This window comes from Armigeres subalbatus, chromosome 2 (assembly GCF_024139115.2).
Source record: "Armigeres subalbatus isolate Guangzhou_Male chromosome 2, GZ_Asu_2, whole genome shotgun sequence".
Taxonomy (NCBI): domain Eukaryota; kingdom Metazoa; phylum Arthropoda; class Insecta; order Diptera; family Culicidae; genus Armigeres; species Armigeres subalbatus.
In genome coordinates this window covers 271,257,613-271,279,384 of record NC_085140.1, presented here as the reverse complement: position 1 = coordinate 271,279,384, position 21,772 = coordinate 271,257,613, and the positions used below count along the sequence as shown (strand labels likewise).

Below are 21,772 nucleotides of genomic sequence, written 5' to 3'. Positions count from 1 at the left end.
GCTGTTCAAGCCGCACCTCCTTGGTGAACAGACGCTCGATCAGTCGGGTCAAATTTGTTTAAAGTCCCACCCAACACCAGGACTAGGCTAATGCGCTTTAAGCGGCACACGGTTGCTTTGATAGGGCCTGCTTGGGGACACATGCAGCTTTTTATAGAAGTTCAACAGAGCCCACTGTCGAACCCCACCACATCCTAGACAGACCCCGCAACGAGGTAGTGGTCGGATTCAATATTCGCACTACGGTAAGTGCGTACGTTCGTGATGTCGGAGAAGAATTTATCGTCGATTAGAACGTGGTCGATTTGGTTTTCCGTTACTTGATTAGGTGATTTCCATGTAGCCTTGTGGATATTCTTGCGGGGGAAGAAAGTGCTTCGGACCACCGGGCGGGAGGCTGCAAAGTTTATGCATCGTTGGCCGTTGTCGTTCGATGCGGTATGCAGACTATCCGGTCCGATGACCGGTCTATACATTTACTCCCTTCCTACCTGAGCGTTCATGCCAGCGATGACGATTTTGACGTCCCGCAGTGGGCATCCATCGTATGTCTGCTCTAGCAACCCTATAACCAGAGACCGGCGGAGTGAAAAACTGTAGAAATGGCAACGTATGGAAATGCATGAAATCGTCAAAATAATACTGGCAGCACTTGCTTCTTATGGAAGCAAAAAGTAAACAAGTCGAATTGGAACCGCCTTTGACGGTTCGATTGGAAACAAGATGGCGTCTTCGTCGATCTCTTATTCTAGTATTTCTAGTCTGCTTCAGCTGCTTTTTTCTTAAAGCTTTATTAATGTGTTTTTAAGCTCCAGCTGTGCATAGAACGCTTCTTTCTCGTTGTCGGGTCTCCCTTCGTGTGGGCAGTGCACGTTGATGATGCTATAGACCAGTGCATGATGACGTAGGTTGACAGTTCACAGAGCTATTTCACCAGGACTTAGTCTCCAGCGAAGCTTCGGATAAAATTGTTTGATCATTTTATTCGCATGTAGATGTCCTTTGCGACTGATTTCATGCTGAATGCAAATAATATCACTGAAATACTCGGATCACAGCAATTTTAAACTAAAAATATGAATTTTAATTTTCTCCTTATCGATTTTTCTTCTAACACCTTGTAAACAAGCCCTGTGAATCAATTTTTCTGAAATGCGCTTGCGAAACAAGCGACAAGAGAGAACCAACGACAAAGCTTTGTTTTTGTCGGAGATAATAATGACAAAGATCCGAAAAATTTTGTCAGCAACAAAAAAGAAGACAATCTTGTTGCTAACTTTTCATCCCGTTATTTTTCATTATCTCTACAGCAAATTTCGGTTTTATGCTATCATAGTTTCTGCTTTTATAGAAATATTCGAGAATCGAACAATGATTACAAAATTAGCATCGTATTCTCGGAAATATCAGAGCATGCAAGGCAAATGATTCTTGTCATATTGTGTTCGGGTTCTGATAAAGGTTTGTCGCTAAGTGCGTTTGTCAGTAACAAACTCTGTTGACGACAAAGGGTATATTGTTAGGCGTTGCTCGAATATTGATTCCCTGATCCTCAGCTTGCAAATTCTTGCGTTGATTGGCTGCCACCCAATCACACGTTGGCGCATCTTACCCAGCACTATGAAGCCGGTTCCCAGCTCGTTGGTGGTGCCACAGCTTTGGTAGAATGTAGCCGCTCGATGCCCGCTTTTCCACACTTTCTGTCCTGTCCAGCAGCTGCAGCGCTACGACTTCGAAGTTGCAGGGATGTAATTCATCGTAGATTATCCTGTCGCAACCTGCGAAGCCAGTGGAGATATATTCCACACTGATATTCTTCCCCCTTCCCTTCATACGCGAGTTTGGCAGAAGGAAGGTCGCGAGATTTATACCATTACAAGTATTGCCCTCCGCTCGCTTTCAAATCGACTTCTATAAAACATTCTTCATGCCTGCCGTATTAACGGAGCTATCAATTCTATACTTTCGCCTCTAATTCTATCATTAACATGTAAGTTTGGAAGATGATGTCAGCATTTCCATATCAAGAATAACAAGAAAACAATAGGTATATATTATTTTTAAATTAGGATATATTTAACGTTCAACAATGCAATTTAGGGGAAAATGATACATATTGCAGACACTGGTGTCAGAAGACAAAAATATGCAATTAAGTTGTAAATTATTGAATCTCCTGTTATTTAACGATTCAAAAACAATTGCAAGTATTTAATACATTAGAGGCATATGTTGACGTATATGACAGAAAAATAGACTTTCATTTTAATTACTCGAAATGAAATCGAAAGTAGAATTTTTGTTATTGCATGCCCTTGGCATACAGATTATGAGCTATTTTTATAAATCCATGTTGAAAATTTAAGTCAAAATGTTTTTGTTCTGAGCCGTTGAGGCGTCGCCTTAGCCAATCTATAATGCACCATCCTAATCTACATTTACTCCATTGACACCTAAATTCAGAGTCAGGACGACTTTGAAGAACGCTGGCTAAAACAGGCGCGATTGAAATAGAGGAACCGAGAAAATCTCCCAAAATACTTTCTACACCATTGGCAGTCGCTACACGATACCATTTTCTGTTGAGCCGGGTCCAATCCACCAGCATTTAACTGCCCCATAGTCATCCAGTAGCAACGAATATTGCAAATCATACACTGAAATTCATTTTGTACTTACACAGTTGGTTTATTCAAAAAGAGTAAAATACTTGACCTAACATAATTTTTATATACACATTCCTAAAGTAGATTTTGGAAGTAACCATATTTACTACAAAGTACAGAATTGCATTACGGATGCACCTACCATCGCGTGATGTCCGTTATCAGTACGGTTTCCTCCGGCTTTCGTAACTGATCTCCAGCGACCTGCGTGAGATACGTCAATGGACCGGTAGTTGCGCTGTTAGTACTGTTGATCCTGCTGCCCGACCCACCTGCGGCGTGGTTGATATCCTTCGAGAGCACCGTGATGACTGGCTGCGTCCAGTTCTTGCTACCTTCATTTTTGATTTTAGTCAGATCTATCACATCCGTTGGTTGCCTTTTAGCTGCTTTAGTGTTTGCTTTGTTTGGCGACGTTTCCTTATCTAGTTGTACTGTCGTCTTGGTACTGATTGGTACCCCGGATTTGCTTCGCTCGTGAGTCTTGAGGTGTCGCTTCATATCGCCTCCGCATCGGAACTTCTTCACACAGAACGTACACGAGTATGGTTTCTCGCCTGTGTGTATCATTCTGTGAGATTGCAGATACGAGCTGGCTCGGAAGGCTTTGTTGCAGATGTCACATACGTGATTCTTTTCGTTAAGATGGATTTTCCGATGCAGCACTAACGAATAGCGGCGAGCGAATTTTTTCCCGCAAAATTCGCATTGATGCGTTTTCTCATTAGAGTGAATCGAGGACTGATGATATTTCATGTCGCCCCACTGCCGGAATGCTCGCCCACATTCGTCGCACTTGTAGGGTTTCTCGCCTGAATGTAACCGTTCGTGCACTTTCAATGCGCTGGATGTGAAGAAATTTTTCGGACACTCACTGCAGTTGAAGGGCCTTTCATTCTTGTGCTGCAGCTCATGATATCGAACAGCCGTTTTCGAATTGAACACCTTATCACAGTCCGGCTCTGCACAGGGGTACTTTTTGCTGGATTTTTTCGACCCATCGCCGTCGTTTACAGTTTCGTCTGCTTCATTTCCGTTAGTATTGGCTTTCTTGCGACCTTTTTTCTTACCCGGTGGAGCTGACGAAACGGTGATCACGCTTACATCGTTAACGTTGCCCACTGCCTCAAACTGGTTTCCATTGTCTAACGGTTCTTCCTGGTAATCACTCACAGCATCCTCCCCGATAGCTTCTTCATTATTTAAATAAAAATCATCAGTTCCATGCTCGTCATCGAACTCCGCCTCGTTGTTGACGACTACGCTGGTTTTACGACCGCCTTTGAAAAGTTTATCACCATGCAGATCGTTCACGTGTGGCGGTGTGGTGAGCTCGAAGTCTACTAGTTTGGCTATTTCGTGGTTTTCTATGTCGTTTGAACCGAGATCGAGAATTTGAATACTGTTCATGTCGCATTCGCCGATGCTGGTCGGTTGTAGGGAATGGTCTGCTTCCAGAATGTAGGAAGTCGGTGGGTCATGGCTGGACGGCAGTATGTGTTGTTCATGTCGAGCTGTGTTATGCTGATGTGGTATTCGATGATTATTGGAGTTTTCCAACATATCTGCAAATGAATAACAATGCATATAAAATCACTCATAATACTAATGATCTTTATTTATAACAATCAGTGACACAATCAAATTGCATGAATAAGATTGTCGAGGTGTGATTGTCGACAAATTCTTTGAGTATAAAAATGATGACCGAACTATTAGTAGTTGCTACGTCGTGATGTATACCAGAATTTGAGGAGTTTTACAGAGAACCAAATAAATGGAGCTTGGGATTTAGCTATCTATCCCCATTGATTGATTGATTGAAATTTTGCTGCAAATCAGTTGCCAGCTTGCCAGCCCATAATTATTCCTACGATACGGTTGTCTTAACAAAATTTTATTTCGTGGGATGTGCATTTTTCCGAACGCTTACCGTACGCCTACCGGAAGCTTCTATTCTACTCATCGCAGCCACACCGTTTTTGTCAGGGACCAGCAGCCATCCCGGTTCTGCGTTTGGGTTAGGGGGCTGCCGAACTCCATACATTAGTCAAGTACACTCCGGTACAAAATGTATAGAATGGTCATGTTTGAGGACCAAAATCTTGATCTTCTAGAAACTAATCGCAGGACATATTCGCCCAGCCTAAAATGACTTAAATTTTCATTGTAATTTGTTATTCTTATGCATGTTTACTGAAAAAGCTCGTTTCTCGAATGTGACTATGTAGGGTAACTGTACCAGTTTTGGCCATGTTCATAATTTGGGCAGTTTCTCGTATAACTCTGAAAATAGCAATATCCGAGTTTAATTAGCTGTAACAGGAGATATGGTTGGTTGGACGGCCTCATTTGCCCTCTCTTTAAGAAAGGGCACAGACTGGAGTGCCCCAATTACCGAGGAATAACCCTCCTGTATTCTGTCTAACAGATTGAGACCGCTTGAAGAGTCCTTCGTCGGCGAATACCAAGCAGGTTTTCGTGAGGGCCGATCAACGACGGATCAAATGTTTACACTGCGACAAATCCTTGATAAATTCCGGGAGTACAACTTGCAGACACATCATCTGTTTATTGATTTCAAGGCGGCGTACGATTCAGTGAAACGGAATGAATTATGGCAAATTATGCTTGAACAGGGTTTTCCGGCGAAACTGATACGGCTGATTCGTATAACGTTGGACGGATCGAAATCAAGTGTAAGGGTTGCGTATGAAATATCGACGTCATTTGTTACCTTAGATGGATTAAAGCAGGGTGATGCACTCTCGAATCTACTGTTCAATATAGCGCTTGAGGGAGCGATTAGGAGAGCTGGCGTGCAAAGAAGCGGTACCATTATCACAAGATCGCATATGCTCCTGGGTTTTTCGGACGATATCGATATTATCGGGATTGATCGGCGTGCTGTGGAAGAGGCTTTTGTACCTTTTAAGAGGGAGACAGCGAGGATTGGACTCACGATCAATACCAGCAAAACGAAGTACATGGTCGCTGGCAATCAACGTGGGTTCATTAGTGGTGGTGGTAGCGAAATAGTGCTGGATGGTGAAAAATTTGAAGTGGTGGAAGAATTTGTGTATCTTGGAACATTAGTGACGTGCGATAATGACGTTACCCGCGAGGTGAAAAGGCGTATTGCAGCTGTAAATAGGGCTTATTACGGACTTCGTAACCAGCTTAAGTCCCGTAGTCTGCAAACGAAAACAAAACTCGCGCTGTATACTACTCTGATTCTCTGATTCTTTCTGGACGTTAAAGGAGGCTGATCGGAGAGCTTTTGGAGTGTTTGAGCGTAAGGTGCTGCGGACAATACTCGGCGGTAAACAAGAGAACGGTATCTGGCGGCGTCGCATGAATCACGAATTGTACCAGGTATATAAAGGGCTGGCTATTATTAAGCTTATACAACACGGCAGACTACGGTGGGCTGGTCACGTTGTTCGTTTGCCGGAAGAACATCAAGCGGAGATAATATTTAGTAGAGAACCCAGAAGAGGCCACAGGCTTCGTGGAAGGCCGCGTACACGATGGCTTTTTGCAGTTGAAGAGGACCTGAGGGCGCTCAATGTTCAGGGCGACTGGAAGCGATTGGCCCAGGATCGAGTCCAGTGGAGAAGGATACTCCATTCGGCTTCATCGAAGAGCTGTAGCCCATCAAGTATCAAGTAAGTAACAGGAGATATATCCCTTACGCTTCTTCGCTGTGGAAACTGATCGATAGTTATTGGGAATATGCAATTTTCAGGGTTGGTTAAATAAGGCACTAAGGTGACCGAAACCGGTACACTTCCCCTTGTTATCGTTTGGTCGATTGCGATTTTCTGCTGTTCCTGCTGTACTTTCGTGCAATGTCCGGCATACCACAAGGGAACCATTTAGCATCGCTGTTTAAACGGCCATTAGGCCTTGATAAATATTTAAAAAAATATGTCCTACTGATTTCCGAAAGGATAAAATAAATATTATGTTAAAGAATGTTTTGAAAATACTCAAAATTTTCCGTTTTTTTAATTACTATTTTTATTACGAATTGAGGTGATGTCTGTATGTGTGTATGTATGTATGTATGTGTGCATTCGACGCGGAATCCTTCCTTATTTTTCGCTAAAATTAGCCCGGAGCGTTCCGGAGCTATTGAAAAAAACATTGAAAAAAAATTCAAAATCGATTTTTTTCTTTCTCGAAGGCTATTGCAATGCATTCAAATGAACGCAAATAAATGTGAATTGATGGAAATTACTGAATCTATCTCCCTAAAGTGCAATTTTGACCTCTCTTATGTGCTTTTCTTGTTACATTTTATAATACACGAGAAAGGCACCATCACCGCTAGGTGGATTATTCTGGGTTTTTTGTTTATATGGAGCATAAGAAAATGACTCTTCCTCCTTAAGTGCTTACTTAATAATACCAAAGCTATGGCACTAACAATAATCTGGGAATCGTGGTCAAGTCCTGGTGTAAGGTGGGACGCTAAACAGTCCTGACACGACGGCCCTTCGACGAACGACATAGAAGATAATACGACTCGATACAATCGGTAACGACCTACGCGACGAATGAAGGATCACGATTGGAAGCTCGGAATTGCAAGTCGCTAGGTTTCGCAGGTTGCGACAGGATAATCTACGATGAATTACATCCCTGCCCATTCGACGTCGTAGCGCTGCAGGAAATCTGCTAGACAGGACAGGAAGTGTGCGTCAGCGGGCAACCGGATCGGATCCTTAGAACAAAACGTAAGGAGAATGCAATAAAGTGAAACCTTCGTCATTCTGGCTCACACTTTTGAACCGTACTGACAATAACTTTACCCTTTCTTGTTTACAAGCGTATGGATTACAAAGAATGAACTTTTTATTTTATTATTTCCTTACAAATGGTTAAATAATTTGCTGATCTGGTGAACCGGATCTTTTAAAAAATGATCCACGAATCATTCACTCACTTTAGAGATCCGGATCATTTGACCGGTTCCAGATCTGAACGCCCATCTCTAGTAAGGACATAAACGGGAACCTTCTTACAAACGAGCGTGAGGTGATTCAAAGGTGGTGGCAGTACTACGAAGAGCACCTGAATAGCGATAAGGTAAACAACGGTGGCGGTATGGTATTGAACCTAGGAGTACGCACATAGGACATGCGACTTCCGGCTCCGAATATCCAGGAAATCCAGGAGGAGATCGGCCGGTTGAAAACAACACAGCCCCTGGAGTTGACCAACTACCACGAGAACTGTTTAAACACGGTGGTGAGGTACTGGCTAGAGCGCTGCACTGGGTAATTACCAAGGTTTGGGAGCATGAGGTTCTGCCGCAGAAGTGGATGGAAGGTGTCGTGTGTCCCATCCACAAGGGCGATAAGTTGGATTGTAGCAACTACCGCGCCGCCGACAACCAATTGCAAGAGAGTTCGTGAGACAGTATCAGGTGGGATTTATGGGTGAACGCTCTACCACAGATCAGATATTCGCCGTACGCCAGGTACCCAACTAACAATTTTGGTGCTAAGAGCTTTAACTTCTAGCCTTTGGCTGTATTATATTTGAATAGAAGCAGCCAATGCTGAATAAAAGAAAAGCCTTCGCAAATAATCCCTTAAACTTCAACTCGACTATTACCCAAATATCTATCAGCTAGTCAGTTTGTGCCGAATATATTTCATCTTTTATCGTTTATGCAGCTTTCATATAGTTATAAAACAGCTCTGTCTGAATTAGCAACAAAGCTTATCGGTTAAGAGCTCATGTATGTAATTAAGTTGCTTGTTAGCAACTTCCTATATTACGGTGAGTAGCATTCACAATGAAAAAGTTTTCGCTGTTTTTATAGCACTAACAATATAGCGTAATGGCGCTATAAATGAACTAACGAAGCTTTTAGGCAACTTCTGTATCTTTGAAGATTACACAACGTTTAAGTAAACCTTATACTGCTTCTTTTAATAGCTTATCGGTATGGAACGTCAAAACCGCAATGTTTACATTTGATTATTGTTGCCGGAGCTGTGTATGAGCTATTGATTTCTGTAATGCAGCTACAAAGGTTCACCTGCTCTTATAGCAACTGACAAAGCGCTGTCATTAATGCTAGCAGATAGTGTAATAAAACAAGCCATTTAGAAGCGATATTGCTGTTGACGGCTACTGTTAAACGATTAGCAGCAGAGTAGCATCTATACAGATCGAGAAAATGTTGCCTAAAAACAATTTCAGCGATTGATGATGCATAAAAGTTAGCCCACAGAACATGCTGACAGATGTTTGAATAATGGTTGAAATAATGCTGAAAGCATACTTTTTAAGCTTATGTACTGAAAGCAGCATGTAGGCCTCTTTCTAACGTTTATACAGCATGAATCTGACCTATAGGGTATGCGAAGAAGCACATCCATAATTTTCTTTGTTATTTACATATGTCAAAGTGACGGTGATGACAGAGCAGCGGCCATTGAATCAGGAGATCAGGAGTTCGAATCTAGGTAGCAACAAAATTATTATTTGAGTTTTCCACAAAAAAAAACATTAAATAAACTCCGAAATTTACTCTCCTCTCAAATAATATTTAATCAAAATGAATTCAGTGGCTGTATAAAACTTATTTAACAGATTTAAAAAATCTGAATAAGCGCCATTGAAGCGAATTATATTACTAAATGGTTTAACAAGGATTGAGAAAAAATTGTGTAACATGCTGTAAAGTAGTTATGCAGGCACGTCAAAAACAGCTGAATAGATTCGCCAGATTTGCTGGTAAAAGCATTGAATAGAAGTTATTGATCATATGTATAGCACACATATTCAGCTTGAAGCTGTATAAACGAGTTGAAATAACATTTACATTGACATTAAATGTTAGTTGGGTATTTCAGAAATGCCGCGAATACAACGTGCCCACACATCATCTATTTATCGACTTCAAAGCCGCATATGATACAATCGATCAGGACCAGCTATGGCAGCTAATACACGAAAACGGATTTCCGGATAAACTGATAAGGTTGATCAAGGCGACGATGGATCGGGTGATGTGCGTAGTTCGAGTTTCAGGGGCATTCAACATCGCTTTGGAGGGAGTAATACGAAGGGCAGGGATTGACACGAGTGGTACGATTTTCACGAAGTCCGTCCAGTTATTTGGTTTCGCCGACGACATTGATATTATGGCACGTAATTTTGAGAGGATGGAGGAAGCCTACATCATACTGAAAAGCAGAGCTAAACGGATTGGACTAGTCATCAACACTTCGAAGACGAAGTACATGATAGTAAGAGGCTTAAGAAAGGACAACGTGTGCCACCCACCACGAGTTTGTATTGGTGGTGACGAAATCGAGGTGGTTGAAGAATTGTACTTGGGCTCACTGGTGACCTCCGACAACGATACCAACAGAAAAATTCGAAGACGCTTCATGGCAGGAAATCGTATGTACTTTGGACTCCGCATAATGCTCCGATTGAATAGAGTTCGCCGCCGTACCAAACTGACTATCTACAAAACGCTTATTAGACCGGTAGGACCAACGCGCACTTGGAGTTTTCCAACCATTTGCAGATGGCGGATCCGGTGAAAATGTTTCTCGACAACGATCTGACGGGAACAAGAAGGCGAGGTGCACAGCGAGCAAGGTGGATCGATCAGGTGGAGGATGATTTGCGGACCCTCCGCAGAATGCGTGGTTGGCGACGTGCAGCCATGGACCGAGCTGAATGGAGAAGACTTTAATGTATTGCACTGCATGGGCCTGAATAACAAGTTATTTAATTAATTGCATATTATTCGGCAACTGGGCCGTACGAAAATCATTTCTTTTATTTAAAACTTGTGCACAGCACATGTTTCGAAATAGACAAATTGATATGAAATTTGCGAAAAAGAATCCACGTGTCTTGGAGGGACTCGAACCCTCAACCTCCTACTCTCTAGATAGGCGTGATAACCCCTACATCAGGGTTCTTATACTCACTTCGACAGTAGATGGGAGATTAGCGCGGGGATGAAAAATTCATTTTCAGTGCAAAACATAAACTAACTCGGTGGCTCTCCCATACAAAAATCCAAGATGGCTGAATCATGTAATTGGCATACTGCAACACCTGTTTGTATTCATCTTGCCCTACACAACGTACACAACAAGACCTCTAAAAGGTCACGTTTGCGGAAAAGCCATCAGAACCCGAGTACCAACCTCCACCACGGTTAGATATTTTTTGGAAATTGAATATCTTTCGGACGCTTGATTTGCCCAATTGTCACATGTGCTTTACTGTTTACTTACTGCTTGCCGAATAATATTGTGCTTCCAGTTGAAAACCGAAGTGAGCTCTCGCGACAATTGAGTTTTTCCTTATTTTCTGATGTCGCAACTGCATCGCGACTAGTGCGCATGTATACCACTGTCGTGCGCCATGATGCGCACTAATCGCGACGTAGTTGCGACAAACGGAAACCGGAGAAAACTCAATTGTCGCGAGAGCTCACTTCGGTTTTCAACTGAAAGTACAATATGCAATTAATTGTGATCAAGTGCCACCGTCATTAGTCGTTTGAGCACATTCGACCGTATGCGTGGAAAAGTCACACTCATCAAATGCTTTATCCAAGCAAGTCTTTAGCACTGCGCAGTATGATTGATTCATAGAGGGGGCATAGAGTGTGATGTTCTCGATAAGGTACACCGGGGCAAGTTGAAATGCGGGGTAAGTTGAAACAGAAGCTGTAATTCAGAAAGGAAATGACCGAATGTTCTGATAATTTTTTTCAACAATCTACTCGCCTAAACGCATCTTCTGACTGCCATTCCCGAAAGATTGCAGCTTTCAAAAGCAATCCCTGCCATTGTTTATTTTTCGCCCTTTGCAAAACCCAAACCAACTATTTGACGTGCCAATAAAACAGGTCTCAAAACGATGTTTGGAAGAGTTTTTTCATCAAATTTTCACGGGAGGTAATCATTCAATGTTGAATAAGCATAATGATTATGAAAAATCGTCGAAAGACCCCTTTTAATTTTTGTATTTTGGTTGTTAGATATTGCTCTGCATGTTCAACTCATCGGGGCAAATAGAAATGCGTGGTGCGGGGCAAGTTGAAACAACGATTCAAAACGTCACCCTAGCAATTAAAAAGATTTTTTTCCCAAAATTCAACATGGTCCGTAAATACATTCGAAAAACATAAATTTGTGAAAATATGCAAACTTCTGAACATAAATTTAATTAATTTCCGCCCATTCTGTCATGAATGCAACCTTCTTACAATCTCCACTAGAATGAAAAGGGGTCATGTTTAAACTGCAGTTTTGAGATTCTTAATCTTCTGAGCACTGACTCTCAGAAAATAAAACATAGAGTATGTAAACATTTCGTTAACTCCACCTTTCAGTTCCCCAGCAGCCTATTTCTCCAATCGAAGAGTTTATGAGAGATATGATGACTGGAATTAATGTGCATGAAGAAGCCACAACAGAGGGTGCTTGGTGGCCTTGTGTCACTGCTTCTGCCTCATAAGCAGGAGATTAAGGGTTTGATCCCTGGCCCTTTCCAATTTCCTATTAGATAATTTCGTTAATCATATAACTCAATCTCATTGCTAGCAAGTATGATTCTAAATATAGAATTGTTATAAAAAGCTGCCTGTTACTTAGTAGCAGTAAATAAAATGTAAAAAATAGATTGGTATTCATTTGTACCCGCATACGAATGCTATATACGGTCGCTATGCTCGTGCAGGCCTCATACAAGTAAGAATGTGTGAGGTTAATGTGCAGGTAGCGATGGTGTAGTAGACGTGTGCGTGGTATTAGAATCAATAGCATTCAAATTCTAATTGTAAAAATGAATCCCATTAGAATTCACTTTAATACTTTCTCATTACTCTAGTACTTCTAATTCTCATTCATATATTCCTATCCCATAGATCGCATCACTTACCAAAGTGAATCCAGATAATATATCCTTCATACTAACACAATATCCTATCCTAAGACTATCGTGGAGATGCAGAGGTATACTCGGTCTCTAGTAGCAACGAAAGTTGAACTAATAATCCTTCCTTCCCTTGATGACCGTAAGGACGTGGCCGGCGCCGTAATTGACTTAGTAAAATGCATTGAATTTCCGAAATTTGCACATTGAGAATGATAGCTAAAAACCCAAGCTCCATTCAATTGGTTCCCTGTGCAATTTCGCAAGTTCTAGTCAATCACGGAGTAGCAACTACGAATTGTACGGTTATCCTGCTCATGCTCATGCTCATGCTCATTTATGAAGAAGCCACAACAGAATTAATCAACTGCGCAATATACAAGTGAACCAAATAATGAAGCATCCTGAATAGTAATCCGAGTGGTCACCAGTAGGAGAAAATCAATTTGATAAATTTTCAGCGTAGTGCGTTCTCCAGCATTTGGTCTCTGAAAATATGCTTGTGACTATGTTGTACACTGCCCTTATTCGCATAAGAGTCCCATGTCACTTTCGCCGACTTGAGTAATATGCCGTTGAATTTATCAAACTTGTTTTACATGGAGAAGAACAAAAAATAATAATAAATTGAAAACAAATTGGTATCTTTCCAAAAAATTGACATAATATTCTTTACCCATATTTATTGCTGTGGGACAATTAAATGAACTATACTTAAGTTAATTTTTTGTGTAAAAGTGTACCTATCAAAATCTGGAAAAAATATCAAGATGAAGCAACAAAAGTGGAATTTGTTTTCAAATTTCTAGAACAAAGCCTACTATTTTATCAGTTTGTCTTAAACAGGAGACAATTTTAGGCTAAGTTCTGAAAGAAAATCGAAATCATCAAAAACTTACATGGGACTGTTATGCGAATCCTGGCAGTATTATAGTCCCCTTTATAACCTCGTGCTTATTGAGTCTCACTGCGTACATACATTTTGTTATTAATACGGAAAAATTAGCTTACGTCTGAATATAACGCAGTGTTTCAACTTGCCCCGATTCGCGGGGCAAGTTGAAACGATGCATATAAAAAAATAATTAAAATATAAAAAATATTTATGAAAAAGTTTGTCAAGGTTGTTTATTTTGTATGTATAATATTTGGCCCGAACTGGCAAACACCGCAAACGGATTCAAAATATATCAAAGGGTGATTTTTTTACAGCACTTCGAATTTCAACTTTGAAAAAACCGTTTCAACTTTTTTTTTTACAATGTTATGGAAACTCATATGTGAATATGTACGTTATGTGGAAGATATTGATTTGAAAAATGTATTGGAGGTAACCACTTTCCCTTCGATGGGACTCGAACCCATGACCCTACAGTACGCGTACTGTAGGGTCATGGGTTCGAGTCCCATCGAAGGGAAAGTGGTTACCTCCAATACATTTTTCAAATCAATATCTTCCACATAACGTACATATTCACATATGAGTTTCCATAACATTGTAAATTAACGTCCAAGTCGGGTGGTTTAATCCCCGGAAATAGGCAATTAACTTTGATTGAACCGTTTCAACTTGCCCCGGTGTACCTTAATAAACAATGTTGACTCGCCTGACTGTCGATATACAACAGTAAAGCACATTGTGACGATTGGGCAAATCAAGCATCCGAAAGATATTCAATTTGCAAAATAAGAGCGAAACGCGGTGGAGGTTGGTATTTGGATTCTGGTGGCTTTTCCGCAAACGTGACCTTTAAACGGTCTTGTCGTTTAGGTGTTATCACGCCTATCTAGAGAGTAGGAGGTTGAGGGTTCGAGTTCCACTAAGACATGTGGATTATTTTTCACAAATTTCAAATCAATTTGTTCATTTCGAAGCATGTGCTGTGCATATGCACAGCAACACAGCCAAGATATTTAACAAAAATAATAATAAACAATAATAAACAATGGAACAATCAGGGGCTACCCCAAATGGCATAATTCTATTTGGCATAATTCCGTTTGTCATAAGTCCGTTTGGCATAATGCCATTTGGCATAACAAGTTCGCTTGAAAAATTTACAAAGCGCGCCGCAGTATTTTTTGTTTCTACGGCATGTTGTGAGCAGTGTTGGGGTGAAAGTGTGTGTGTGACAATTCTTAGTCATATTTCTTTTGCCTTATTTCGGGTAAATGCATACTTTCAAAGAAGGAGTCATTTAGAGATCGAAGTAGGCTCTGCGCGCGGCCGGTCGTGTTTTGTTTTCTGGCAGCATATTTTTTCTGTCTTGTTTCGCTGATATTTTTTGGTTTCGGCTGGTGCTATGCCGCCGGGACACGCGTCTCGTTAGAAGTAGTGATCGAGCTTCCTAGGAGTGCGCGGGTGCTTAATATTGCTAATTGTTGGATTAGCAACGTTTTCTTCAGCGATTCTGTCCCATTGTTCCATTGCTTTGGATTATCGTCAAACCACTGTATTGCCCGTACCGTTAATAGTTTTAAGCTACAATGCTTGGTTCCTCATTGCAAATATGGCGTTCAAATCCAGATTGAGTCTACGAAGTGTGCAGATAAGTATTTTTCCTATATTATTCAGTTCAAATTATACGGTGGGTTTCCGTTAATCTTGACACTTGATTACGAACCGATTCACAGACAGTGACGGGAGTTTTAACTGAGCTGTTTGAGTTTAGAGCGGAGAGGATTGAGTGTCGGTTTTCTCTTTGATAAAAATTTAATTGCCTTTTTTTCATCATCCTTTTTTTTTTGTCCATAAATCAGTTCGCCAAAAACAATCATGCTCCGGTACGGCTACTGGTAACCGCGGGTACAATTGCTATCGAGCTGTTAGAATTCAAGTAACCATTCACATATGTCGAATTCGTTTTTAAACCTGGGTCAGTGCCAACCCGAACCCTGAATAAAAAAACATTTTCAGTTCCATCTGTCATTGGATATGTTGGTGTGCGTAGCATCGTGTTTGTTTTGATTCGAAACGTATGATCCAGGACATCCAGTGCACTGGCAGTGCGTTGGCGTTGACTAATCAGATCATGATAAATAAATATGTTTAAGTGCGTGAACTGATTTTTGCGGATAGTGGAATTTACTTTTGGGTGGATATAACCAGGGAAACTGCTCCTGGAATTCGTCTCATGGCTCCGATATTCATCCCATCAAAAACAAAGCAATGGAAAGGAATTTGGATTGTTTATTATTTTTGGGATTTTTCTCAGCAGTGAGCACAAATGTTGACAAAAAGAGGCGACGAAATTGGTGCTGCATTTCTTTGTTTCCCGTTGAGATGAATATATGTTCAGTGAGATGGAGATCGGAACAGTTCTCCTATTTAATTATATTCAATAATCCTGTGCACATTTTTATACCAAGAATTCCGTATTTTCCGTATTTCCGTAAATTAAGCTATTTCTGCAAGTTTTTTTTCGGAGAACACTCAGAAGCATGTAACAAAAATTCTCCAGTATTCGCTAATTTTTTTCCTCGCTACCTCTCTTGCTTACACCTTTCCTGCTACCTAGCCTTACACCTCGGGAAAATTTTCCGCCGGATTTTGGGCCCCGTGCATTTTCAATTTTCAAGAATCTTCCGGAGGAATGGCTCAAGGTACTTCCGAGGGATTTTATGTACGAAACTTGCGGAGCAATTCCTGAAGGATACTTCGAGTAAGTTCCTGTATTCTAGAAGGATTTCCTGAAGGAATTATATTGTAGGAATTTCCAAATTAGTTCCTGGAGATATTCCTAGAGGAATTTTCAAAGGAATTCATCTCGAAAGGATCCCTTGGAAAAAATATGGAGGAATTCTTGAAAGATATCGCCAAAAATTCAAGAAAGAATTATTGAAAGAATTTCTGAAGTAATTTCTGGCAGAATTCCCGAAGAAAATTTTGAAACGAACGAAAGAGAAATTCTACATAAGAAATAATTCTATTTGGTATTCCTCAAATATATTTTTCTGACAATTTTTGTGAACGGGTTTCAAGGGGAATTCCCAAACTACATAATTCCATCCACCGACCTAATTTAGGACATCATCTGTGAGGAAAACTGAATGAACTTATGAATACATAACTTCCCTAACAATTATTTTTAAAACTGAATCTAGACAACATTACCGGATTAATTTCATTTTAAACTACAATAACAAATATCACAAAATTCCTCGAAAAAAGATTTTCAACGCGCATTTTATTTTAATAAACAGATAGTTTCGTTTCTCCCTTCTGCTTGTTTACTCCGCCCAGTCCCACCCGCCCACGTGGTTTTGACAGTTGTAGTACAGTTGTATTGGTGAACCCGGTGCGAAACCGTGAAACAACACAGTGCGAACCCGACAGCTTTGGGGTTGGAACTAGTGCGAACCTAGTTCCAACCTGAGCGAATAAAAAAACACTTTGACAGCACTTAGGTTGGAACTGGTTCCAACCTAGGTTGGAACTTTTTAAAAACGAATTCGACAATAGTGTGAGTGTGAGGAAAGAGTGATTCCATTTATCTTATTTGAACCTTCACGTCCTAAGTCACATATTGCTAAACATAAGTGAAATTTTATTTCTCCTATTTGCGTTTAGATCATACGAAAACTAATCGAAGTGACGATATCTTTCAAGCAATAAAACTCTTTTACCGTTGGAAGATGTTTTTCTTAATATTTACCAAGTTTAGTCAGTTAGATGAATTTTGAATTGTGTTTTTGACTTTAGACAAGAGGGCAGGCACATTTTCTTTTCACCATTATATCCAGAAAATGTATTCATAAAATCAAATATTGGTGTGTGACTTAAAGGCTTTCGATGACACCATCGGAAATATATCCCTATAAAACACTGCTTTACTTGAGCTTGTCTGGATATTTCATCGTATGCTGATGTTCTGACGATATGGGCTATTCAATAAAAATTGAACGTAGTGTTCATGTTTATTCATTTCCTCATTCAGAATAGCGTGTAGTGCAGTTGCACAGAGCTCAACCATTTGTTCAAATATTATGGAATATTTCTATATATTTTACATGCTTCAATTTATCTTATTATCAAGCTTCGATTTTGAATCGACATTATTAATTTCGAATTATTTGTTTATAGGAATACGGAACTTAAAAATGTCAACAAATGGTTCTTTTACATCTAATGATATTTTTCATAAAGCTGGCATCATTGTATGAAGACTTTACGTATTATTTATATTTGCATAATCATAGAAATCATTTAATGATAAAAATAATTCCATAATATAAATTAGAAAGTTATACGGGGAGCGGGGGAGGGAGGTTTTTTAATTTTTTTCTTCTTCTCTTTGTCGTTTCAGAGAGCGAGCATAGGCGCTTAAACCTAGGCTAAATAGCCAGGGCAAGGCTAATACCTTCGCCCCATCCGAGAAGAATCATCAGCCAGGAGAACGGAGTGACACAAATTTCTTAGCCAAGACACTTCCAACGTCTTTTCGCAAATTTGATATCATTTGCTTATGATGATACTCCTAACCAATATACCCTACCAACCATCCAACTCCTTGACATCTATGAGGGCGTCGGTGAGTCGCTGGCCTCTCGTTAAGTAGATGTCATATCAACATTTCCTCCCCTTTCCTTAGTAACGGAGAAGATGGGCGTGGCCAGCAATGGTAGCTTTCATGCTTTATCATTTTGGACCTCCAATTGGATTTCCATTAAATCCCAAGTGGAAATCCATAAGCAATTGGGGTAAGAAAGGTAAAGAATATACATGACAGCTATCAGTATGAAATCTACGAAATACTCCGTTACAACGCAACGCAACGCAACTTTCAAAGAAGGAGTCATTTACTCTTTTGCTTCATCCCGGACAAATGCGTACTTTGTAAGAAGGAGTCACCTTCTTTTTTGCTTCATCCCGGAGAAATGCATACTTTTCAAGAAGGAGTCATCTACCCTTTTGCTTCATCCCGGGCAAATGCGTACTTTTAAAGGAGTCATCTTCTTTTTTGCTTCATCCCGGGCAAATGCATACTTTTAAAGCAGGAGTCATTTACTCTTTTGCATTATTCCGGGCAAATGCGTACTTTTAAAGAAGGAGTTATCTTCATTTTTGCTTCATCCAGGGCAAATGCATACTCGCAATCGTAAACAATGCCTTTTCCTGCAAATTTCTCAACAACTAGGACCGCTCCCAGCTAACAATCACTTGGAACTGGTGGCGCTCCGCGCCTTCTATCAAACAGAAGTGGAAAATGTCGCCAAAAGTCTTTAATCTTCCTGAAATCAGCAGAAGAAGTCAATGTTTACATTTTCGACTTTCGCCCTTATGAAACAACAATGTCGATATATTCCTACGATTAACCTTTTGTGTGCCAAATGGTAGTTTTGCTAAACGGTCCGTTGTATTTAATTCATTTTTCGAGGATTATGCCAAACGGTCGTTATGCCAAATGGCCTCGAGGTACCCAACAAATTATGCCAAATGGTCTTTAGACATTTAAATCGTTATGCCAAATGGCATTTTGCCATATGGGCTTCCCCCGAACAATCAATACTTTATCTTATATAATTTATATCTCCTCATTGAAACGAACCCAATAATGAAGATCAATTGAAAAAGCTCGTTAAATAGATGAAGTTTACTTTAACTAGAACACACTCACCTTGCTCCTGAAAATCGGCCTTGTTGAGAAAAAGTACAAAGTTATCACCGCCGGTGTTGATGTGTATTTCCTGAGTGTCCAAAGCATTACCGAAATCAGCCGGTTTCGGAGCGTTAGACTGTGCTGGCATTGGTGTTGGTCGGTGCTGGGGATGAAACCATGTTTTATTGTCAATGGTGTTCGCACTGCTTGGCAAAATTTTATGATGACGGTCAACAACGGTTAGTCCCAGTCCATCGTTCGTATCTGTATCCACAACATCCTGTACTTTCTGCACCACGTTTCGGATACCCTCCAACATATCCTCCGTTTCACTGAATTCTCCGGCTGTATCCGCGTCTGCAGCACAGCTAGTCAATACTGATGGCTGTTGCTGGTGATTGATGCTCACATCCGTGTTCAGCTGAGCCGGTTGATAGACTCCACCGCTGTTGTCTGCAGGATTGGCTGCTTGCGAGTCTAAAGCTGTCTGATTCTCAGCTTGTAATGACGTTCGTCGTGATTCCTCATCTACCACTACCCTCGAAGATTTATCGTTCTTCAATTTTTTGGTGTGTTTCACCCGTGGAAGTTTCGGCTTCTTCTTCGGGTCGGTGTTTTTTCCTTCATTGCTGGGACTGTCTGCTGATGGTTCATAGTGTCCCTTCAGATGTGTGAAGAAAATCAACTGATCATCAAACGATTCACTGCACAGTTGACAGGCAAAAGGCTTTGATTTTTCCTTGACAGGGGTATCACTTTGAAGATTCTGGTGGTCATTAGAAATAACGGAATTTCTGAGGAATTGATCAGGAGGGTTTGTGGTTTTAGGGTCACCGAGCGTCTTGGCTAGTCGTTTCTTGTGAGGAAGGTAATTGTTCATGAAGTGACTGTTGGAGGCATTTGTAACTGAGGGTTCTTGATCCTCATCTTCGTCAGACCTGGGATCGCACTCAATGAGGTCCTCTCGTGAAAGAAATCCTTCGGTTGATATGATATCAGAGGACGGCCTTACCAAGGTGGATGTTTGCGGCGGAGCCATTTGGTAGGTGATGTATCGCTTTGGAGATTCAACTCGCTTGATGGGAGCTAACGGCGGTATTGTAATGCACTGTGGAAATAGAAAGTAATGCGTAACTTTGTTAGAGCATAAATTCATCTCATATCGATTTAAAAACGCTTGAGATGCAAGATTTGGTAACATCCATAACTATTCTTCTGAACATAAGGCCAACATTTAAAGTGAAGGACAGAATTTATCAAACAAGAACACAATAAGGTACACAACTGGAAATCAGTTTAGACTACAACACTTACTGTTTGATTGGTAGTGGAAATGTTATTGTTGATCGGAGCTGACGAAGACACGTGAAACAATTTAGCCGGATTGCAATCGTTCTGCAACATAGGGTGGATTGACGATAGGAGCTGCTGCTGGTTCGATTGTTGTTGTGTCTGATGCGGCTGCGACAGTGTTTGTTGCTGCTGAAGTTGTGCAGTATTCTGTATTATTTGATGGGGATGATGGTCCAGACGTATCGAAGATTGGTTTTGCCACGCTGAATTTGTGGCCACATTGGAATGGGTCGTGCTCAGAAGTTGATCCTGATGATGATAGTGGATGAAGCTGTTCCCCGACACAGGAACGGACATGTGATTGACACTAGTCAATTGGGGTTGCGAGTGTGCTGACTGGGATAGTTTATCGTGTTCGGTCAACGAACTAACAGCAGACAAATCCTGATAAAATGTTCATATGTTAATTAAATTAATTGGCTTAAGGCCGTTAGGTACATCACGTTGATGCCTAACATGATTCGTACAGGGCTTACCTTAGGATTCGTAACAATCACGGGTGCTTCGTGAGATATCTGCGTGGTTGGTTTATTAACAAATTGTAAAAACAATTTCCTCTCGTTGTCTGAAGTTTGTAGATTGCTGGCATCAACCAATGTTTGCAGGTCCTCGGCTGTATATGTTTGGATACTGTTGTGATGATCCAACAAGCTGGTAGTCTGTTGGTGGTATTGATTGCTTGGAGTAGATGAACCCGTGTTACCAATGTAATCGACCAGCATCCCGTTTGGAAGATGGCTGGACAGCAGGTCAGCACCCAGTAAGGAGCTTTCGATGTATTCCTGTTCGCGGCTGTTCGAAGCCGGAGGTATTGTAATGAAATGCAACGTTCCATTCTCGACATTATGAATAGTTCGTAGGACACCCTTGGATAAGTCTTCCTGCAAGTGATGCCCGCTGGTGCCCATTTCTAAATGATCCATTATGCTGCGATGATGTGATTCGTCCATGTTTGAATTCTAAATTCTATAGTCCCAAACTGACTTAATTTCACTGCGTGAACAAAATTTAGTGCAATTACGTTATGAGGAACATATTAATGTTGGTTAAACTCAAATTACTTATCTAAAATTTTGTAATAAAAATAGGTGTTTTGAATATCAACAAGCGATTTTGGTGATAACTTGAAGGATTGTGTTGACAGTTGCCTTACATTTGACATGTTATGAGCAGCACTTATTCTTTTGAAATTCAACCCTGGAGGCAGTTTGTAATCATACACAC

General features: G+C 40.7%; 1 protein-coding gene across 2 annotated transcripts; it reads right to left on the bottom strand.

Moving 5' to 3' along the window:
- Window positions 1-2,663: 2,663 nt before the first annotated feature.
- On the bottom strand, window positions 2,664-21,696 carry LOC134212229 (uncharacterized). 2 transcript variants are annotated; one of them, XM_062689891.1, is made up of 5 exons: window positions 21,610-21,696; window positions 21,025-21,541; window positions 20,510-20,932; window positions 19,214-20,303; window positions 2,664-4,231 (listed from the first exon to the last, which is right to left on the bottom strand). In XM_062689891.1, the coding sequence occupies exons 2-5, from the start codon at window positions 21,496-21,498 to the stop codon at window positions 2,805-2,807; spliced, it is 3,414 nt and encodes a 1,137-aa protein (XP_062545875.1). In that variant the 5' UTR covers window positions 21,499-21,541; window positions 21,610-21,696; the 3' UTR covers window positions 2,664-2,804. The 2 variants fall into 2 exon arrangements, with proteins under 2 accessions (XP_062545875.1, XP_062545874.1); XM_062689890.1 differs by having other exon boundaries at window positions 21,025-21,690.
- Between the last annotated feature and the right edge of the window lie 76 nt (window positions 21,697-21,772).

Excerpts from the sequence above, each read along its gene's own strand:
- LOC134212229 (XM_062689891.1), bottom strand. The coding sequence starts at position 21,498 with ATGGACGAATCACATCATCGCAGCATAATGGATCATTTAGAAATGGGC. Across the intron at positions 20,933-21,024 it reads TGATTGTTACGAATCCTAAG|GATTTGTCTGCTGTTAGTTC; the intron begins GTAAGCCCTGTA and ends ACATTTTATCAG. Across the intron at positions 4,232-19,213 it reads GGCCGATTTTCAGGAGCAAG|ATATGTTGGAAAACTCCAAT; the intron begins GTGAGTGTGTTC and ends ATTCATTTGCAG.